A 24,044-nucleotide genomic window follows, 5' to 3' on the forward strand; every position below is an offset into this window, starting at 1 on the left:
GATGTGAATAAGATAACTTGGAGGGAATGTGAATAACTTTCTGTTCTTTGTTGAGAGTGCTTAATAACAACAATAACGAAACGCAATTGCTACTTTCTAAAAATGCCCAACTTTGAGATTGTGGAGTCTCAAATTTCATCGATTATCTCAACATTGACGTCAAAATCAATGAATAGCAAATGAAATTTAGGAAAACTGAAAATTTTATGTATTTCAGTTTATGCCTTGAAAATTTTAATATTTCTCGGCAGTTGTCATTATTCTTTGGCATATACTTGTCATGTTTTTCCACTGAAAACTCATGAAGCGATCGAGGTATCATGTAGTTCTTAATTGACTTTCATTTTTTATAACTGGGGCTAGAATTGAAGAAGGCAAATTTCTACCAGCCTGATTAACGGCGTGAGTGAAAAACCGTATGTAAAGCATCTCATGTGACTAAAATGCTCATTCTAATTCCTAGTAGAAGTTTTTCTACTAGGAATTAGCTCATATTTGTTAATGTGATTTGATATAAGCGACTTTTTCATGATATTTAATCAAGCCTTTAATTTATTGATTGATGAGATGACAACCAAATTTTTTGTTTTCTTTTGCTATTAGGCATCGAATTTGCTATCCTGACTTCTCTTTTAGAAATATAAAATTACAGAACGGTGGCGTTTAAGAGAACGTACGTTAAAAAGCCGATTGAAAGAGAGCCAAGCATTTTTTGAATTTATTGGGTGATAAATTAAGATGAATTTTGCAACCAATCAAATTGCCTTCTGAAATAAGACTGACACATTCTAATCACAACCCAGTGTTTGAGAAATTACATTTTAATTTTTTCCAACAAAAGCTGAAAGCGATTTAATAATTAATTATTTCGTAACTAGCGCGGGCCATGGAGAACGTCGGCTCCTTTACACGTAGTCTTACAGAACATTTAAAAAACTATTGGAAGTAATTGTTTTGCGTGGAATTGAATAGCGGTAATGATGTCAGAGAAATATTCGGAAATCGCATAAAATGAAATTTACTTTTATGTAAGGTAATGTTCGATCTTATTGTGCAGCTTAATGAAAAGTTATTAAACCGAGGGACTAGAATCACCTTCGAAAATAATTGAGAATTCAATTGAACACGTTTCATATTCTCATTTTGGTAATCTATAAAGCTACAAATTTGTTTTTGGATTTTGATCACGAGTTTGCTATTTTAAAAGCTAGACTGATAATCAGCCTAGTGATGATCTGTTATATTATAAAATAGGGCATCTTATTGTTCTAATTGACAGCCCGCGTGTCGATATTTGAAGATTTTGGGGCTTGGTTTTGGATTTTGAGATTAATTGGTCAATTATAATGAAACCTTAGTTTTGACAAGTTTGGTGAAGTTGATGTTGGGTATTGAACACGCTCTGCTACTCTCAGGCTCTCATTTCAAGTAGTTGTGTATTTTTTGTTGTATTTGCACGCTACTGAAGTAACTTAACCGTTGGAAATACAAATTTAATGTACCTTAGTGGACTGTTGATTTTAATTAGAACCATGTCAGCAATGAACTAAGAAACACAATTTAATTTTATTTTAATGTGCGTTATAGTGGCCTCAAAATTTGTTTTTTTTTTTTAAAAAAAAACCAAATGGGGCTTTAGATCCCAACTTTATTAATCTAGGGGTTGCTTAGTTTCGCTCCAGTGCTAAGAGCTGCTACTATAAACAGTCAAAGACGGAGCGTCGAATTCAATCTTTTGACCGCTCATTTCTTGTCGGGTTGTTTTGTCGAATTAATCATTCAGAGAACAGGCAGTTTTGAAGTTGTTCACTTTTCTTTCAGTTTTATCTCGACGTGATTAAAGGTTTATCTACGTTTCGCATAGTTTTTAATCCGAAGTTCTTCACAATTATGATCAAAATATAGCGAAGTTTGTCTTCTTGTACTTTCAAAAAATGTTCTGTATTTTTGTTACTTTTTAAGGCTGAAAACTGGTCATTGTGAAGTCATATTATTTTGCCTTTTTTGCCTTTTTACAATTTATTGGTTTCATAAGCATTATTTCCAAAAAATTATTAATAATAAAAATGACTTTTCGGTTTTCTCGTTTTAAAGTTTTTTTTGTGTCTCTGCCTGATATAGGGAACCCAACGAGCGGGGAGAACATAAATAATTTTCAAGAGTTCAATGAAGATTGAAAAGAGAAGAATTCTGAAATTTAAGGAGAAAAAGACTGAAAGAAATAGAGAGCGATTGGGAAGAATGAAGAATTCTTCATCAAAATAAACACTTCCTTATTTGAACTTTTAATGAGCAAAAACTTTTGATTCCGAATCAAAGTTTGATAACAAAGATTTGTATTAATTTAAATTAAGATTTAATTTTAAAAAATAGGGAATAATGGTTTCATTCATGTTTACTTGTTATTTTAAGTTATTAAATGTTCATACTGGAGACATTACGACCAGAGAATTTCTCATGTTTTGCCTAGTAGGTGGGAGGATGTGTGGAGCAATTCTAAGAGGATCAAAGGTTGAAAGAGTTGGCACACAGTTTAATTTCAAACTCCATTTTATTGGTTACAATGGCCAATGTCAGCTATGAACTACGAGGAGAAAACGATGAAAGTTCTCTCTTCAGCATGTCTCGAGTATCAATATTTAATTCCTTGAAAAAATCAAAAAAGCATAAATGGAACCATTATTCCCAAAGTTCAGACCGTTAATAAAATATGAAAAAGAGAAAGCGGAAATATTTATTTTTGAAACCTTTGCAGAAGTAATGCTTATGAACAATTCTGATCCTCAACAAGAAATTAAAATAAAGAAAATAATTTTTGTAGAAAATGCAGAAAGACAAAATTGGCTATATTTGGTCAATTTTTGTGAAAAACTTTGGGTTAAAGACTTTGTGAAAATTTGCATTAACTAAGTCGAGATTAAAAAAAGACCGAAGTTAAAACAACTTCAAAAACTGCTTGTTCTCTGAACGTGTCTTCTTATAAAAATTGGTGCGATATAATCATCGTAGACTTGCGGAGCTGATGAAACAGCAGAGTTCTCTGTTTTGGTTGTTTTGTCCTACTTTTGAACAAGCCAGACGAAACGATCGAATAAAAAAATGGGCGCACAAAAAATGAATTCGACGCTCCTTGTTCTGATGTTTGAGAAAACTGAATACTTTTGACGGAACTGAAAAAATAGAATTTTTGTTGAATCCCTAAAGTTTTATTATATTTAGTGTTTTCATCAGTAAGATCGTTTATTAGCTCGTTTCTTAAGATAAAAAATTTTGCAAGCCTAGGGAACAAATGGACTTAAATTTGACTTTAAAAAATTTCGTTTCAATTATTTTTATAGAAAATACAATCGATTTTGTTTAATTGCTCTTGAACAAAGTTCATAGCAATTATTGTAAACGTGTAGGTCTTTTTTATGCAAATTTTTTGCTTGACAATTTTGCGCTTTTCTTCTAGAACATTCTTTGACTTCTCAAGTGACTTTACGCTTTCGTTCATCATTTTTCAATGATCTCTTTTGCTCTCACTCCGAAGTAAAGTTGTTGCTAATATATAATCGGTTGCAATCAAACCTTCCTGCTCAGTACATATCTTTGGTTTTGCATTTATTTAATGATGGTTCACTAAATGTTTTCAGGTTTCTTTTTTTTTATGAACGAAAACATTTCAAAAATTTGGCGAGCTTCTATTGGATATTTATCAAAAAGATTGATTAAGTTATATAATGTTCAAATTTTGACTGAGTTTGGTTAAATGTGAATTGGGGCTAAATTGATCAATCGTTTTTTCTTTAGTTATTGTTTTCAATACACTTCGAAATCTTATGTTAAATTTTTACTGTCTGAGAGTTTCTAATGTGATTAGAGATACGTTATGGGTGTTGAGTGATTTGGGTCTCAGTGCACATGCTTTATTCTTTATCTTGTATATCTTCGCAGTGAAAGAATTTAAAGACAGTCATACGATAGGCTGATTTTGTTGAAGACAAAGTTTTAAAGTTTTCTCAACAATCTTTTAGCCAGACGAAACGATCGAATAAAAAATGGGCGCACAAAAAATGAATTCGACGCTCCTTGTTCTGATGTTTGAGAAAACTGAATACTTTTGACGGAACTGAAAAAATAGAATTTTTGTTGAATCGCTAAAGTTTTATTGGTTTTAGTGTTTTCATCGGTAGGATCGTTTATTAGCTCGTTTCTTAAGATAAAAAATTTTGCAAGCCTAGGGAACAAATGGGCTTAAATTTGACTTTAAAAAATTTTGTTTCAATAATTTTTATAGAAAATACAATCGATTTTGTTTAATTGCTCTTGAACAAAGTTCATAGCAATTATTGTAAACGTGTGTGTCTTTTTTTATGCAAATCTTTTGCTTGACAATTTTGCGCTTTTCTTCTAGAACATTCTTTGACTTCTCAAGTGACTTTTTACGCTTTCTTTCATCATTTTTCAATGATCTCTATTGCTCTCACTCCGAAGTAAAGTTGTTGCTAATATATAATCGGTTGCAATCAAACCTTCCTGCTCAGTACATATCTTTGGTTTTGCATTTATTTAATGATGGTTCACTAAATGTTTTCAGGTTTCTTTTTTTTTATGAACGAAAACATTTCAAAAATTTGGCGAGCTTCTATTGGATATTTATCAAAAAGATTGATTAAGTTATATAATGTTCAAATTTTGACTGAGTTTGGTTAAATGTGAATTGGGGCTAAATTGATCAATCGTTTTTTCTTTAGTTATTGTTTTCAATACACTTCGAAATCTTATGTTAAATTTTTACTGTCTGAGAGTTTCTAATGTGATTAGAGATACGTTATGGGTGTTGAGTGATTTGGGTCTCAGTGCACATGCTTTATTCTTTATCTTGTATATCTTCGCAGTGAAAGAATTTAAAGACAGTCATACGATAGGCTGATTTTGTTGAAGACAAAGTTTTAAAGTTTTCTCAACAATCCTTTAGCCAGACGAAACGATCGAATAAAAAATGGGCGCACAAAAAATGAATTCGACGCTCCTTGTTCTGATGTTTGAGAAAACTGAATACTTTTGACGGAACTGAAAAAATAGAATTTTTGTTGAATCGCTAAAGTTTTATTGGTTTTAGTGTTTTCATCAGTAGGATCGTTTATTAGCTCGTTTCTTAAGATAAAAAATTTTGCAAGCCTAGGGAACAAATGGGCTTAAATTTGACTTTAAAAAATTTTGTTTCAATAATTTTTATAGAAAATACAATCGATTTTGTTTAATTGCTCTTGAACAAAGTTCATAGCAATTATTGTAAACGTGTGTGTCTTTTTTTATGCAAATCTTTTGCTTGACAATTTTGCGCTTTTCTTCTAGAACATTCTTTGACTTCTCAAGTGACTTTTTACGCTTTCTTTCATCATTTTTCAATGATCTCTATTGCTCTCACTCCGAAGTAAAGTTGTTGCTAATATATAATCGGTTGCAATCAAACCTTTCTGCTCAGTACATATCTTTGGTTTTGCATTTATTTAATGATGGTTCACTAAATGTTTTCAGGTTTCTTTTTTTATGAACGAAAACATTTCAAAAATTTGGAGAGCTTCTATTGGATATTTATCAAAAAGATTGATTAAGTTATATAATGTTCAAATTTTGACTGAGTTTGGTTAAATGTGAATTGGGACTAAATTGATCAATCGGTTTTTTCTTTAGTTATTGTTTTCAATACACTTCAAAATCTTATGTTAAATTTTCACTGTCTGAGAGTTTCTAATGTGATTAGAGATACGTTATGGGTGTTGAGTGATTTGGGTCTCAGTGCACATGCTTTATTCTTTATCTTGTATATCTTCGCAGTGAAAGAATTTAAAGACAGTTATACGATAGGCTGATTTTGTTGAAGACAAAGTTTTGAAGTTTTTTTCTCAACAATCCTTGAGACAGATAGTCTGGTATGTTTTTGCAAAAACGTTCACAGTGCCCATTTTGAAGTTTTTTATGACTGTGTTGTACTTAGTGTTTTACCGCAGGGTTCTGCGATTTATTCGGTTAATATACTGGTGAATCATTACAAAGTATGTGCGCAATTGTTTTGTGCAAAATGAACTCGAAATATCGACCCTTGTCGACCTATACCTTAAGTGTAGTGAAATGAGTTATACTCGTCAAAGTACTAATAAAATCTAATGGGTGTTGGGGCTCAGATAATACACAATAATGGGCTTTAACCAGCTGAATTAAACATATATATTATTTCACCATGGTCCACTAGTTTGGCGAATTAAAACGTGTTTTTTGTAAAAAAAAACTCTGGTTGTTTGCAGTTCGATTATGCGAGCAAAAGCTAGTGTTTGTTTGTTTTTTGTTCTGCTGTGTTTTGTTTTATTTGTTTTTCTGTTTTTTTTTTTGAGCGGATGGAACCACCTATAAGAACTTGGTCTATTCATTACATCCAGGAAAAGCTTTTCAATCATGAGTTCTTTTAAACGCGACTAGTTGAATTCGGCTGAGCATGTCGCCAAAAATTGCTGCAAACTACATCAAGCATATTAAGTCGCTTCCCTACAACCTTCTCGTTGCGTTTTTTTTTTCATGAATGTTATATGACTGCAGCTTTTTACTGTTCCCGATGCTGCGACAGTTGGTCACGTTTGCTCTTGCTTGCTTCCAATATGCATGTTGTTTTCATTTTTCTGCGACCTACTAGGTTCAGTTATTGTTCGACTGTAAGTTGTCATTGTTGTTTTGTTCATTATCTCTGTGATGTATCTTTCTTGCTTTCAGTTATTGATGGATGTTGATGGATTATTGATTTCTAATGGCAACTGCGGATTTAGTTTGTTCTTCTTGTGGCGAAACTGAAGGTGATTTATACTTTTGCGAAACATGTTCTAACTCGGAAGAGAGTTCAAACGAGAAAGAATTGCTCTGTGAACTTTGTCTAGGACCACATGTCGGAAAAGGTCATCAAATTCAGACTTCGAAAGGCCAAGAACCCTTAATTTGTTCTCAACATCGCCGATTTCACAGCGAATATTGTAAAACGTGTGACGTCACGTTCTGTTCAAAGTGTCTTGGTACTCACAGTAAGCATGAACTGGGAAGAATTGAGCAAAGAGCTCTTGAGATCAAAAAGGAAGTGTTTGAAATGTTGACTAAGTTGGAATTAGACGAGAAACCATTGAGATTGAAAAAGGAGTCGATTTCTCAACTAAAGAAGAGCCACGAAACTGATCAGTCAAAACTTAGGGAACTGTTTGAGAAAGAGATCGAAAAATTGCGACAGGTTGGATTGAAACGGATTGATGAAAACTTGAGTCAGATCGAAAAGGAGGAGCAAGAAGTGATAGACGGTATTGACCGTTTATTATCTCTTCAAAAGAGTTCGAGAGAGTTGCTAATTCTGACAAATCCGCATCTGATCAAAGATTTCAAGCAAATCAAACGATGTTATGAAGACGCGTGTGAAAAGTTGGAAAAAGACTTAAGAGCTGAATATCTTGTGACGACATCGGAATTTTGCGGTGTTAAAGACGTATTGGATAAAATGGGAACTGAAGTTGACGAAAAATTGAAATCGAAGTTTGAAAAGAAGTTAACACAGTCCTTGAAGTTTGCTGTAAAAGGTTTTGATTGCTCAAATTTCATTTTCCTTGTCGAAAAAAGGAAACTTAAAGTAGATAAGCTCATAATTTCGACTGCAAAGGAACTAACGTGCGAAAAAATTGGGGAGGTTGAATTGGATGAAGATGTGGAACTATGTTTCTCAATAAATACATCGCATTTCTTGTGTTCTTGTATTATTTGTACGAATTATTCTTCGTATAGAATTGACGTTACTAAAAGTAATAAAATTGAGATGTCGAAGCTGACATTGCCGTTCTCGGGTAAAATTGTTTGTCCTTACATTCTTGACAATTGGACAAGTGACGTGTACGTGTGTTACTTCTCTGAAGATGAAGAGGTGCTTCAATTCAGCCACGATGCCTCTTTCAAAATAAAATGTTTCGTACCTAAATGGCAGTCGCTAGAGATCAACGGGAACCGATTGTCCTTTAAGACAGTTTATAACGAAATATTAATTGTTGATCCGAGGAAGGGCACGCGCGAAGAAATTGAGTTCAGTGAACACGGGGTTGACTCAATAAGTCACGTGACTTTATTTGGTCGGCATTTGTGGATTTGGTCTGTAGAGACTAAGTCTGTCGTCTGTATGTGCAAAGAGGGTGAACAATGGAATGTTATCGAGACGCACAAATGGATCGATCCCACCAAATCGATTCCGGTTACCTGTTTACTAGATTTCTATTTGCTGCCTGCATTGAAGTCGAACACCAGATTTCGTGAAGACTTTCACTATCTTTTCCTCGTTTATTGCTATTAACAAATTTCGCGTTCATTGTAGGTGCTTTCAATCAGTATTTTGATGTGTAAAATCGTGGTCTCTTACTTCAAAGAATTTTTGGATCTTCTCCGTTTGTGCCTCTCTTGTCTCAGCTTATTGGGTGCATATTATTTGCACCCCCTCCCTAGACTCACGTGCCGTATTTTTACATAATGATTTACCATATAATGACACGTGCTCTGTAAGTGGGGGGAGCATAACGTACTTGGGGGGGGGGGGGGGGGCACAAACAGAAAAAATCCAAATTTCTGTACTCTGCTCTATTCATACGCTTTGCTCCATAAGTTGTTGATTGCATAATGCATGTGCATGTTGCCATGAATTGCCCAAATAGAGTTCTGTTTGGTGTGGCGTTAGATGCAAAATTGAATTATCGGTGTGCTTCGAAGTTAAACGCACGTGGCCTTTTTAAATAAAATGTAGTGTTAGCGAATCATGTTTTAAGCTTTTTAATAATATATTTTGCAGAATTTGTTTTCAAGTAGAGATATAGAACAAGGTTTGCTTGACCTTATGAGCGGTGCACTGTTTATTATTGCATAGATAGAAAGACGTGGACTTTTTGCCTATTAACTGTCTAAAGAACAAATGCTGGGATCTTTTCCGTTTGTACTCCTGGCTTAGAGAGTGATGTACTGACGGAGGTCTAATAGTATCTAATCATGCTGCAAAACTGCGAGGAGGTAGTTTTCAATAATATGACTACTCGTTTTAGGGAAATTGGAGCACCATCTGAGACTGCGTAGGTCTAGGATACTTGAACGCATGGTTTACGTAAAATGAAAAAGACAATTAGTTAATTAGTTTGATCAAATGAAGAGAGTGGAACGCTCGGTCATCTTGTTTTGGGTTTCTGAATGACTCATCTGATCACAAAATGCTTGATAACGAGCTCAAATTGCATGCCAATGTGACAATTGAGCGCGTATGGAAAAAATACTCAAAGTAATTTAAAGTAAAGAGCGTGACATGTTCAAGACTTTTCTTTGTCCATTTCTTTGAAGGAAGGTAACGGTGAAAACCGCTCTACAGTTGATTAAAGGTTTGACTGAACTGATGTCTTAATGATTTGAGCCGCAGAAATAAAACTTTCAACGGACATATCGATATCATAATTAACATGGGGATATCATAATCAATTTTTTTAAAAATATATTATGGTTTGACTACCAAATCAAATCTTTCTGCTCACAGTATTATCAGTTAAATTTTGGGAAATATTTGATTACAAAATGGCTTATTTTGGCTAGTTTTGAATTTAAATGGCGGTTCCAATCGTTGTTGCCAGGTGGCTGATAGTTGCCGTTTGATGATAAAAAATTTATCTCAAAAATTTTGAAAGCTTATTTCGAATAGTTATCAAGAAGATTGTATCGGTAATTTAGGGTTAATATAGTTATTTTGACCGAATTTGAATTGGGACTGGAAGTGACCAATCGTTGTTTTATTTAGTTGTTGTTTTCAAGACCTTTTAAATTAAAGAAGCAGGGTGAATTGTTGCCATCTGAGAATTTCTAAAATGCATACGTCAAGAGAATTCATAAGTTAAATGACGTTAATTTTTTTAAAAAAAGCTCAGAAATATTGTTTTCTTTTTTTTGCGTGATGAACAACGACACAAAGTTCTCGAGTTTGAATAGAATAATCAAAAATCGGTTTCTGTCGGATTAAATTGCTCTCTAACGACAAGCGAACAGTTGATTTTGGTCGTAGCTAGGTTAAGCACAGCGCGGCTAGAGCTAGATCAAAAAAGCAGGTGTTTTTTTTGGGGAAGGAGAGAAGTGTGTGCAGTCATTTCAAGTTCACTCTTTAATCTATGTATATCTGCCTCCTCAAGCACTCTTAAATGCACACTTAGCGCGTACTAAAGCTCTAAAAACCTCTCAGGCTCTTGATGCTTGCGGGCTTTACCGGGTCTATCCCGTTTTCTTAGACGAAAATCAACTTAAATTGCCCAAGCGAGCAAAAGAATTTTCAAGAATTTTCTGGCTAAGAAGCGAAAGAAATGGTGAAACAAATTTTGCATGAAAAGAAGCACACTTTGATAATAATTGCTTGAAACTTCCTTCGAGAGCTTTTAATAAAAGAGACGTCTTGGTTTTATTTTTTTGGTCGAATTACAAAATTATTTTGTTCTTCAAGTGCAATTTTGCTCTATGCTACTAAAAAATACATTCTGCTACTTAAGGGACCTTCTGTTTTGCCACCAATCAACAAAATTGTTTTTCATTTTTTACTTTTCATCTTTATAGGTCCTGTGTTTTCTTGGGATGTTTTGTTAAAGAGATCATCGCCTAGAAGACTTCAAACCACAATTTCTTTGAGTAGCTGTGATCTTTGTGAACATGCTTTCATGCTCTCTGTCAGCTTGTTGCTTTGAATATCTTTGCTGTAATAGAATTTGAAGACGATCGCACACTAGGCTGATTTTTTTAGGCTGACTAGAAAATGCAAAATTTGTTTTTTAACGAAATTTTGAAGTTGAATTTATCTTCATACCGATATTCTGGTATAATGTTTTGAAAATCGTTCACAGTGCCTGCTTTCGGATAATTAGCATGCTTATCTTTTGATTAAACTGCAAGGTGTGAGTGTCTAGGAAAATCTGCAGGTCAAGGAGTGTCGAGGTAGAGATAGTACACCATAATGAACTTTAGCAGCTAAATTAGACATATATCATTTCTCAAAATTTCACTGGTTTGGCGAATTGAAACTGTTTTTAAAACTGTCTGGTTGTTTGCAATTCGTTTATGCGAGCAAAAGCCAGATTGTTTATTTATTTTTTCCGCTGATGAGCTTTCTTTTTTTAATGGGTGGATGGAACCTGTACGCTACTTTTGAACTTAGGCCATTCATTACATTCAGGAAAAGCTTTTCAATCTGGAAAACTCAAAGTTTTGTTACTGAGAGTAGTTGAATACAACTGCAATTATCACCAAAAATTGCTACAAACTACGTCAAGCAGATTAAGTTGTTTCTGTGCAACCTTCTCGTTTCGTTTTTTCATCTGTGTTATAGTCTTGCTCCCAAGATGCAGGTCGTTTTCACTTTTTTGCAACCTGCTAAGTTCAGGATTTGTTCGTACATGTGATTTCGTTGTTGTTTTGTTCATTATTATATTCATTAATTTTTTGACTTATCGTTCTTGCTTTTCAGTTGTTCATTGAGTTCTAATGGCAACTGCAAATCCAGTCTATTCTTCTTGTGGCGAATTTGAAGCGTAATTGTACTATTGTGAAACTTGTTCTGACTCGGAAGAGAGTTCAAACGAGAAGGAATCGCTGTGATTTGTGTGTAGGACACCATATTTGGAAATACCATGAAGTCTTAACTTCGAAAGGCCAAGAACCATCAGATTGTTCTCTGCATCGGATACTTCATAATCAGCATTGTCAAACATGTGACGTCACATTTTGCTCGAAGTGTCTTAAGGATCATAGTGTGCATAAAATTGGAAGTATTGATGAAAGGACGGTTCAGATAAGGAAAGAAGTGTTTGAAGTGTCGACTAAATTAAAATCGGACGAGAAGCCATTTAAAAGAAAATGGGGTCTATTTCGATCTTAGGAGGAGTCACGAAACTGAGCAGTTCAAACTTAAAGAACTATTTGAAAATGAGATAGAAAAATTGTAGAATCAAAGCGGATTTATGGAAATTTGAGGTTATTTGAGAATGAACTTACAGATAACATTGACAATTTGTCGAGGCTGCAATCCAATTCGCGGCAATTTCTAACTCTGAACAGTCCTCGTCTCATTAACAATTACAAACGAATCAGTCTTGATTAAAACGACGTATGCAAAAAGAGTGAACAAGCCTTGACAGCTAGTTCGACTTGAATCCATCCTAACTCTGCAATGTCAAAGTTTTTGATAAATTAGGAAAATTTATTGACAATAAGGTGGAATCAGAGATGGCAAACCAAAATCCGAAACACAGACCCAGGTTTGCCATAACTGGTTTGATGTTGAGGTTTTTAATCTTCCTAGTTGAAAAGGGAGTTCTCATGGTGGATTGGCTGAAAAAATCTCATTGGAATGAGGATCTATCGTGTCAAACTGTTGGACAGGTTCAATTCGATGAAGAAGTGAACACATATTTCCCAATCTATCTTAAGAGTAAAAGGTGTTCCTGTATTATTCTTACAAATTCTTTCACTTCGTATAGAATTGATGTCACTAATTCCAGTAAGTCTGATAAGTCGCAGTTGGAAGTACCATCATTGTGAAGTATAAGTTGTCCATACTATCTTGACGATGTAACTGGGAAAGTGTCGTGGTGTCACTGGTCAGAGGATCAGAAGGAACTTCAATTCAGCCACGATCATTCTCTCAAAATAGTGTTCTTCAGTGCCTACTTGGAAGTCTCGAGACATGTACGGTAATCGACTGTGCTTTACGACAGTGAATTTTACATATTGTTCAACTGCTCATAGAATTGACGTTACTAGATCCAACAGCTTAAATTAGAGGTCTGTTTACAATCATTGGGAAGCAAAATTTGTCCATACTGTCCTCACAATGTTACTTGCAAGGTTTCGTGATGTCACTGGTCAGAGGACAAAAAAATGTTTCAAGTAAGCCATGACAGTTTCTTTCAAAATAATGTTTTCATCGTGTCTGCTTGGCAGTCGGGAGACATGGACGGTAACCGACTGTGCTCTACGTCAGTGAGTAACCAAGAAGTGATTGTTGATTTGAGCCGTGGAATCTATGAAGATATTCCGTCCTGCGTTCATGGTGTCAAAACCATAAATCATGTCACTCTATTTGGAACATCTTTGTACATCTGGTCTGTAGAGTTGAAGTCAATCTTCAAATTGAGCAAGGACGCCAGTAACCAATTGAGTGTTTTTGAGACTCGCAAATGGCACGATGCAGCCAAGTTGCTACAGCTAGAATCTTAACCAAGATTACATTTTCTGCCTGCATTGAAAGGTACCAGTAGATCTGGTGAAGACTACAATTATGTTTTTCTTGTTATCGTAGATGATTTATAAAAAATGTGTTGTCGCTTTGTATTTGTTATTGAGTTCATCGGCTTTGATCTCGCTTCTTCATTTCTTTTGTTCTGATGGGTTTTGTATCGCGGTTTATCCCCATCCTTGTCAAGTGCTAGATATCGTAATTGATAGATCTGGTACCCTCATATAAAATAGATGTTGAAAACATCTCGAAGTGGTATATATAATACAACAGAGTCAGATCTAATTTCATTTTTGACGGTTAGTATTTCCTTGGCCCTTGACCACGACGTTGCCTGTCCTTCCTTCTTTGTCGTATCATGTCTCTTGTCGTCCAATTATTTCAAGTTGCAAGTTTCAATTATTTTGTTTCCTTGTTTGGTTTTCTTAGACATCAATGGTTACAACTCATTTCCGTTTTACATGATTTTTGTTGGTAGCAATCAATACAAACATGGCACTTGACACAAATCAATAAGCAAATATGGCGACTTACCTTGATTCGATGAAGAAGTTGATAGTGGGCATTGACAGCCTTTGCAATTGAAAAATAGGTGAATAGATTGCTTTTCTTTTTTGACATTGAAATCCAAGAACAGGCTTGTATTGGCGTTTTTCTTTTTGGGAATGGTTTAATTTCAATTGTGCATTCTGTATTGTTTATCCCGATAACTGGTTTTACTGTCAGTTTTGGTCCCTGGTGACGCAAATTTTGCTTTCAAATTTTTTGAGTCCTCAAAATGATTGAAGAAAATAACAGAGAATAAATACAGAAGAGGAAAATTTTACTAATTGAACATATTATCTCCACCGAAAAAGTACGAAATTAATTGAATTGCGGGCGAAGAAATTTTAAGTTCTTTCAACATTCTTTTTAAGTTGTGGTGGAAGCCAGAGTTTGCTTTTTTATTTGACCTAAATTGTGTCCGAGCAACTAAAAATGGTAGTTTGGTTTAAAAATTGTATCCCTGAGCAACTATAAAAAACCTTAATTTAGGTTTAATTTTTAATTCAGCTTAGTTTCTTTAGTTTCTGGAGACCAGAGGTGGAAAGAAAGCATTTGTTGAAAACAAGGGGCAAGTGAGGACAAAAATTGTGTAGAATTTTATGGCAAATCTTTTTCTCGGTCGAAAATTCCAACGAAACTTGAAAACTAAGAAAAGCACAATCTGGTCTCAACGTTCAAAATAATAAAGAACTCAAATGTAATAACTGTTTCCTAACAGTCACGCTTCTCACATAGGGAAATTGTTAGTTTTTATTTGGAGAAAGTTTGGGAGAAATTAACTTGGACTTCAAATGCAGAATTAATTGTTCAATTTTTTAAAATTATTGTTTCATAAAATGGAAGCCCGAATACATGGTTATGGAAGCTGAAATCTCATTAAATTACTGATCTCTTTAGGGGTAGGCTTTTAAAGAGTTGCAACATTGGTGAAGTTTATCCTTCAGCTCTAAGCTATTGCAAAATACATTTAAAAAAACTTCATTAGTTGCTCGAAAAATTTATATTTTTGTGACTGAAACCTTGTTTCGCTCTAATTGATGGAATTTTTAAAAAGAAAATCCGAAAGTTATATTAAAAATTTTATAAAAGATGTCAAAAAATTTTTTTGTTTTCAGCACCTGCTTAATTGCTGAAGGGCAAAACATTTTGACTTTTTTAGGCCTGAAAAATTTTTAGTTATCACGAAAACTTCTGAAGAAGATTTTAAAATACTTTTGTACAAGCACGTAGGTTAACTTTTCTTCGCGAGCAAAATATTGAGAAAAATTAAGGTTCTCTGCAATCAAAAATTTAAAGTAATTTTGTAATCAGCTCTTAGACGGGTAACGTTTACTCCTCGCACAAAAATATTGAAAAGCTCGTTTTGGTGCAAAAGCTCTTTTTGTTGCAATAGCTCTTTTTGTTTAGGCAGATTGATATTTTCATTGTTAACAGTTGAGTGTTATCATTAGAAGGCCCCTCGTACTGAGAATTTTATATTAAAGTGACTTGTTTGAAAAATTTTCGTGCAGTTATTGAAGTTTTCAACTTTTGTGAACGTGTTCTGATTTTTTGTGATTTCGTTTTTTTAACGCAAGTTTTGCTCGATTTAAGATTATTTGTTAAAATTAGATATTTCAAATTATGTGTTAGGCTAGAATTTGGATCAGTTACGTGTTTTCTATCCACGCGCTGGGTTGAAATACTAGTTTTGGTCTCATTGTGGACTCTTACAATTAAAAGGATTCTAATTTTGATGGGCCGCGGTTTTTTTTAGTCTTATTACATTTTGTGTTTACTGTCAAATACTCACTAGTCTGTTTTAATATGGATGATGGATCACGTATACGTTCAAATGAGGCGCAGTCAATTTTGTTTTTCTTTTGAGATAATGGCCTATGTTTATTTTTGCTTCGACAGTTTTCTCGGAATTTTTCTGATTTTTCGATTTTGCCTGCTTTAGTTGGTTTTCCTGTAGTCTTATGGCATAATATCATTAAACAAATTCTTTAGCTTTCCGAAGAAAAATGATTGAGCCACTCTAATCCTTTGAGTTTATGGTAATGGCTGTCATAACTTTGACAACTTTTATTAAATTAACGTTAATTGCTATTATAAATTTTATTTCTTTTGATTTGTTGCTTGGTCTCCCTACTACATGACCCAGGTCTCACCTTCGTTCTTTTGAAACATCTTATTTCTATTGATGTTTAATCTCTTGCAGCAAAGCAATTTTTCGTCAGAATTTATGGGTTGATGACTTAAGCTACGAGTTTTTATTCAAATTTCGTGTTTTTTGCATAACTCATATGTGGTTCTTTTTGGAGAGTTTTCATATCACAAGAATGACAGGTGTTGGAGTTGGCGAGAGGCCCAATAGAATTTATGTATTGTTTCAGGTGTTGACAGTTCTCATTGGGTTCCTCTCAACGTATAGATGAACCTATTTAATGCCTTCAATTGATTACTAATAGTTCTAACAAATTTTGTTTTGTTTTCCAAAATATCAGTTTTTTTTTTGGTTTTGGCCCTTTTTTTCGTCCCTTTATCAACTTGTAATTTACTGTAATCATTGGCAGTTCCCACCCAATATTGGAATTCATTTTGATTTTTTCAATGGTTGTTTTTTGAATTGGACTCCTTTATCATAGGTCCCATTGATGTTCACATAAAACCGAAGTGAACTTATAATCTTCTCATCTTTTTTTATCAATTTTCAAGGAGTTTCAAAGGGAAAACTCACATGAAAATTAAAACCACTAAATCTTTTCAATTTTATTTTGCTATAAAGCAGGTCCCACTTCCCAGTAATGAAAAGAAGATACAATTTTGGTGAAACTCAGAAATGCAATAATTTTAAGAAACTAATGATTGTCATATTTAACTTAAACTACTAACTGAAAGCCTTCAACGTTTGCCTCTTTATAGAACCAATTAGACTTGTTGGCAATGAGTTTAAAATATAGGATTTCGAATAGAAACATAAGCGACTAACGTCGGGCGAATTGCTCTCAAATGACCGACGAGTGATTGGCTTCGTCAGTAGCTAGCCACGGTTTAGTGAGGCTGGCTTTAGCTTAATTGAAGGGGCGTTCGGTGGGCGCAACGGGGGCGACGGTGGGAGGGAATGATGTGGGGTCGGAACAGGTATTTTGCCAGTGGATGAACAGAAAACAGCAAAATAGCTAAATAAGTCAAATTTCGACGTAAAAAAATTCTCTAGAAACAAAGTTTGTTCGAAGATGGATTTTTCTCGACTGCAGATTGAAAATTTTACAGTTTAGTTCTACTCACTTTTTTGCTTCCTTTAAGTTTCGATTGGTCCTAAAATCCCTACTCAGCTTCATCTCTGATTGATGAAATTATCAAAATGTAAACAGTTCTTAAAAAGGGAAAGCACCCAAAAATATCGAAATTTTGGGATCATATATAGCTTTCATGAGAGTTTTATTGCCCTCTTATCTTTTTCTGTCTGTTGAGGCTATGTAATTGATTCAAAAATGAACAAAAGATGAAAATTACGCTGAAAATGAACAATTTCTAATGGTTTTTCTGGTTAGTAAATGAGCATATTGAGGAGCAGTGTTTTCAATAATTTTTAGTAATGTTAGCAACAAAATATTTGATTTGGTGCTGTTTTACAAAGGTGCAAATTTTCAGAAAAATTAGCCGAATTTTTGCAAAATTATGAAATCAGAAGCTGTTAAAAACCCTTTCTCATCGTAAGAAATGAAAGCGTTCCTTTTTGCATTTGACAACTTTTTAGTTTATTTGTTTTAGCAGTTTCGAGCAAAAGTTTCAGAAAAGTGTCAATAAAGAAAAAACGAATGTTGAAAAAGTTTCAATCTAATGTTATGCACTCTACTGGCTTTTTAATGATACCATCACAACTGTAATATATAAAAAACAAACCCATTTGAAAATATATCCCTCAAACAAGGTGGGATCGGAAAAGCTATCAAGAAAAACCCTAAGAGGAGTTTGCATTGGTCACAACATAAGCAGTTAATAATTAATTTTTCGCAATTTGTTTCATTATTTTTTTACTCAAGTTTTTTTGCATAATTAGAAAACGAAGTGATAACTCAACCATTGTACTCACATCCTATTCTACTTAGGTCCAGGTAGAAAAATGCTATACCTTTTCGACGGAAATAACTTATTCAAATGGAAAGTGGCTACTAGGGTGGGTACTACAAAATCATGAAAGCTGGAAAAATGAAAGCAGATATACCAAAATTATTGATGTGGCCAATCCAATTAGCAAAACGTACAATTGACTCCCCTCAAAGTGTCAGGAAATTTGAAAATAGCTCTAATAATCTTCTGTGGGTCATTTAACGATAAGTTTTAAAGGGCGATTTCTCTTCGATACAGAAGAAAATCGAAACGCTCTTAACATTTTTTGTCTCGGCAGAGTTTCCAATCAAATTTCAGTTTATGTTACCATTTAGTCCATTTATCCTTGAAAGTGCGAAAGAAGAATTTGAAGCTGAGTTGTATGACGCCTGAAAGAATTAAAATTTTTGACAAAAAAGGAGAAGCTGTTTTTCCATTTTGAAAGGCAGACCAAACGCATGGACGCCAAGCTTCATAATTGCGTAGGTAGACTAGTTTGAAATCAGAAGTTTTCAATGCATTGTATAATAATGAACTGAGTTTGGACATAAACTAAAATTTGAAAATTTAGAATCAAAATTTTTCGATAATTAATCGTCTCGCAAACTGTTGTATCTGCGGAAGTGAAATTTAGGAAGTCTCAAATTCCGAATTGTTTTGGTGCGGAGTATTAACAAGCAAATTTGACATATAAACTACGAGACGCGCTAAGACAGTATCTCCAATAGCAAAATTTTGATAATTTTCTCAATAACTTTTTGATTTATAATTGGAGATTGTCTACTGATTTGACTTTAGATAATCTATTGAGTGTAATTTTTGCTTCAATAATTTTCATAAATCTTTTTGTTTTGTCTAATAATTGTCTTTGAATATCTGGTTGCTTAAGGCGTTCAATGAGCTCGAATTCTAAGAGACGTTAAGGCTCTCTGCATATTTACGTGTTTTATGTTTATATGGGTGGATGTGTGTGAGAGAGAATATGTTTGTGTGTGTGTGTGTGTGTGCTTGCGCGCGCGCGCCCCTCTGTCTGTTCGAGAGAGAAATTTGTGTGGTGGATATGGGTTCTCTGTGTTTGTGTTTTTGTGCTTTTTGCGTGTGTGTGTGTCAATGAATTTAGGCGATTATTTTTTTCCATTGATACGTCTACCAGAGATGTCAATCAATCAAAAAAAATTCATTGATTTTAACCAAACTTTTGAACTTAGTTTCCTTGCAGTTTTCGATTGGTATAACTTTTTAACTGTATCCTGGGGTTATTGAGTTCAGCTGAGTGAAATACTGAACAAGACATGCTTAAATCAGGCGAGAGTTCATTAGTAAAAAAAGGTAGCATTGGAAAACTTAAGGCTCCCAGATGCAAGAATTGCAGAATGAAGTAAGATTTAAAATGTTTGAAGAATCACTTGTATTGACGAAAGAACAATGGATATTAAAAGTGTTTGAAATGATATAGGCGAGAAAGCGATGGACTTTCTGAGCTGAACAAGAGAAACGAAAGCGATCAGCACAATCTGAAAGAGTTGTTTGAGAATGATATCGAAAAATTGCGACAAATTGCATGACAAATAGAAAATGGAGAATTTATAATAGAAAGTTGACAATCGTCGCTGACAAGAAATTGGCATGCGAAAACATTGGAGAAGTTTAATTCAATGAAGCTGTGAAGTTTTCGTCGATCAATGGTTCAAATTTCTTGTGTCATTTCTACAAATTATTCTTCTATAAATTTGAGTAAATTTTTCGAAATCTAATAAAAATATGAGATTTCAGGGCATAATTTTTCCCTGTATTCTCAAATCTGCTAAATGGTATTAATAGTTGGCTGTCTTCGTTATTCATAAATTTAAGACTTTAGAGGAATTTGCCTTTTCATTTTACTTAGCATTCAAAAAAGGCGGTTTTGTGATACTTTTTGATCAAGTTATGCGTGCACGCATGTGTGTCTCTCGGTGTCGGTGTGTGAAGGTGTAAACATGTAAATTTTGTTTTGTTCGCACATTTTAAAAAAGTGTGAAAAATGTATGCTGGACCGTTTTTGACTTTCTTGAAGGCCTTCAAGACCACCCTCTAAGGTATTATTTAAAAGCTCTGTTTAAAATTGAAATTAGAATTTCTCTTTTTGAAAAGAAAGTTAACGAGACAAAACATTTCACCAATATTGGAGCATTTTTAGCTCAATTTTGGGCCATTTTTTCAGTTCAGCTGTTTTTACTATTTTATTTAACCCTTTCGGCCTCTTGAAAATCAAATTGAATAAAAAATTTAGCTCCAGTCGTCTGTTTTTGTTAAGGAAAATTATTTTGTCAAAATCTCCGCTTTAACTTTCAAGATGAAAAATGCTCTGGCATAGACATAAAATAGTCACAGGCCCAGTTTTTTGAAGACATAGAAGCAATTTTTAAATCCAGACAGCTATCCTCTAAACCTTGAGGTTCTTCAAAATTTTTAAAATCTATTTTTCTTGAAATTTTCTCCCAATTTGCTTACATTTTCGCTTAATTTCATTATTCTTTTTCAGCAAATTGTGGTGAAGGAGGGTTCCCTATCTTGTAATCTTCATAAGCATAACCGACTAACATCGGAGGAATTGCTCTCAAACGACCGGCGCGCGGTTGGATCAGTCAGTTGCTAACCACGGGGGAGTGCACCGGCGGACTGATGGGGGTGGGCAACAGTGGGGCGGGGGAGGGGGAAGATTCTTCAACCTCTAAGAACACCGTCCTTTACACCATAAGTATAAGTCTCCCAAACAGTTTCTGTGAATCGCATACTAGGAGACTAGTGAGCTGAAAGGCTCTAAGAGAACTTATTGCCCGCTGGGCACTACTTGTTTATCCCGTTTTTGAGGACGAAAAGTCCAACGGGTCAGACAAAAAATCAGTCAAGCAAAAAAAATCGCATAAAAAGAACCGACAGGACAAATATAATTGCTACAAGCTTTGTTTGAGAGCAAATAATAATCAGACACTATTTCATTTTAAATCAAAGGTGGATTCTTATTTTTTTTAGTAGATTTTAAAGTTCTTTCCTCTTAGCGTAGCCGTTCATAACCTCAATTTGTCATCTTTCTGTTCGGTCTCTGACTTCTGTTTTCGAATGTGGGGCTTTACCGTTTAGAGCGCTCGCGTTCTCTTTCTACTCTTCAGTTTTTAGTTGTTTTTGGTAATATTAAAGGTCAACAAGTCGTCTTGAGAAGTTCGATCGCATAACAGCGTCTCCTCATACCTATCCCACATCCTATCTACCTCCCCCGCCTCCTGGCACATCTCCATCTACCCGCCACCATCAGCCTGAAGTGTTAATTTGTTTCTGTTACTTCTCTCTCATTAGCTGAGTTGTGTTTGTGACGTTAATAATACCCACTTGTATTATAATATTGTATAATATTTTAGTCAAATCGTGTGGCATTTTTTTCCACTTTAGAAGTTGACATTGAATTCTTTTTATTTTTAAATCAGAATTGTAAAAAAAGCTTCAATTAAAATTCAATAGTTCAACCAGAGTAAGTTTTTTCCTGCTGTAGTCTCAGCATTTTTTAAAACTAAGGGTCTCAACAGTCTATTTTGCGGCTATTTCCCAGTAATCTATCGTCAATGTTCGGCGATGGGCATTAATTTTTAATTTGTTGCAATTTATTTTTAGGGAAAATAAGCGCCTAACTAATTTTCAGAACTTCCTTGAAGGTAACTAGAACTTGAACTACGACACTCATTGCTTTGAATCGCAATAACAAGAACATTTTCTGGACAAATCTCAGTTTGATGTTTTCAACGTTAATGCCGTTTACTAGACAAAAAAGTCTTCAGAAAGCAAAATTATTTCTTTTCTCATTTTTCCCAGGTTTTTGGCGTTTTTAATCGTAGAGTTTTTCTTTTATGTTAAGGGAGCCTTGTTATCTGGTCTAAGTAATCAGTTTTTTATTTTGCTGCTTTTCTCGTTTTGCTGTTTTTTTTTCAATATTTTCTAAAAAATTTTCTGAGCTTCGTAAAACTTTCGTAGGATTTCCAAATTAAGAAACATCATCCCGCAGACATGAAATTTAACTCGAATGGTTTCTGTGCTGCATTATCCAATTCGCGAGAAACAAATTGTTTTGATTTATGCTGTCTTTTTTGTAGGCCAAGGTATTTGAATGTGTTTGAATGTGTGAGGTAGTAAGCTGTATACTTTGAGCTATTGGGTATGCTACACATTAGTTTTTGAATGGTGCACAATTTATTTTTTGTTGTTGAAATCAAGTGCTCTAAATTTGCTCCGCGGTGTCCTAATTTCATGAAAAACTATAAAGCTATTTGAGAAATGCGCCTGTATCTTGTAGATAATAAGTTTTTTTTCAAATGACCAGCCTTTGCGAAAGCTTTTTATAGAATGTTTTGAAGGTTAAGGTATGTAACATTTTCTATACCCTTTGCGTTTGTTTGGGAATGTCTTTTTTTGCGTCTGATTTATGTCCGTCTACCATTTGTTAAGGTTTAATTTGTGAACAATAAGTGGAAGCTATATTTTCGAATGAGTGTTTTGGTTTAAAAAGTTGCACATTTCGCCAATGATGCCTTTGGTCCTGCTTTTTGTCACAAAATAAATTGAAAAACACTTCTTAACACATTACCAGAAGTGAACGTGAAAATTGCCGTTTTTCATAAGCAGCACTAAATTGATCATAAAGCTTTTGAATTAGCGATGGAAATCTGTTTGAATTAATGGCTGCATGTCTAAGTTGAACAGATTTTATATGAGACTCAGTTTAGTCTACTTACGGTAAACACAAACTTCTATCTCTGTATTTTTCGGCAAGTAGGCCTGACAGAATTTTTGAATTTAGACCTATTAATTTTTGCGTCGATTCATATAAAAAATGAAAGAAATGGACTGCGGAATTTTTATGTAGCGGCTTCAGAAAGAAGCAGTTCTGCATGTAAAAATGCTATTTGAGCGTTTACTTTTATTTACGGGTGTAAATTTACCTATACTTTGAGTAGTTGGGTCATTGGGAGTTTTGCTTCAAACATTGCTTCAAAAAGTAGTTTTTATTTCGTAACACTAGGGGGTGCTAACTTGCTTTTGCCGTTCAGTATACCTCCAGCTCTAAATAAAAACTTTTGTTATAGATTAACTGACCTTGTTGAGGTTGTAGCCACTAACTCCCCCATAAGCGATGACCCAGATCGATAACTAGACAGAATTAACACCTTGCCCGGAGGTTTCGATCTGCCCAAGGGGTTCCATTTAAAAGCATCCTTAAACAGGCCATCTTCTCCCTTCCTGAGGTACTTGGGAAAAATGTGGAGAATACACAGCAGACAAATGATCAAAAATAATGCTGGTGTTGTGACTCGTCGTTGTATACGTTTGACCGTAACACTCAAACGCATTTCGGATCTAAACTAATATTGGTTGTTATTGTTTTTGAATTGTGACTTTCCTAATTCGGAATGATGTACATGTAAGATTGTTTTTGTGGATGATGTTAATAATAATTGAATCATGCAACATTCCCCCCGTGGTGATCACTCCAATATGTGCACAAAAATGAAATTTGTAAACTGGTAAATTTTTGTAAATTTTTAGTGATATATATTTTTTGAGTTAAAGTCAACGAGCATTGTTTATGTAAAGGAGTGATGTTTATTGCAGTGTAAGGCTAGCATAAACTTTTATGATAGAGGCTATCAATAATTAATCAGTCAATGAAGACTAAATCTTGCTAAATTTGCTCATGCTATGTTTGCAAACCTATGCTGAACGAGTTTCTTTGCGAACTGAAAACGTGAAAAGATGATGGGAAGTATTTGAGTTGATCGAATGGTAAAAATTGCCTTCGAAAGGTATGATTGATTCTTATTTGCGCGTTTTAATTCTCAAAATCCGACACTGAACGTGCATAGTTTTAATTCTGTATTTTTACCTGGAGAAATATCAGGTGTTTTGTGACAGAAACTCATCCCACTACATTCCAAATGGATGCAACAGTGCAACAATTAATCTAACTTGGTTATGAAAAAAACTGAAAGGTGGTATAATAGAACGAGGAACGCGTGTATAAGATCAAAGGTGCGGTAATTATTCTGATATTTCTTAAAATGGGGATATATATATATAT

General features: G+C 34.2%; 1 protein-coding gene across 1 annotated transcript in view; it reads right to left on the reverse strand.

The window, feature by feature from the left end:
- LOC142343264 (carbohydrate sulfotransferase 1-like) overlaps positions 1-23,470 on the reverse strand; it is an 82,969-nt gene extending 59,499 nt beyond the window's left edge. The window contains exon 1 of the mRNA XM_075395053.1: positions 23,063-23,470. Within this exon, the coding sequence (XP_075251168.1) occupies positions 23,063-23,316 (254 nt within the window). The 5' untranslated portion in view covers positions 23,317-23,470. The remainder of the gene's footprint in view (positions 1-23,062) is intronic.
- Between the last annotated feature and the right edge of the window lie 574 nt (positions 23,471-24,044).

This window comes from Convolutriloba macropyga, chromosome 7, assembly GCF_964194025.1.
Source record: "Convolutriloba macropyga chromosome 7, txConMacr16.3, whole genome shotgun sequence".
In the NCBI taxonomy this organism is placed as follows: Eukaryota; Metazoa; Xenacoelomorpha; order Acoela; family Convolutidae; genus Convolutriloba; species Convolutriloba macropyga.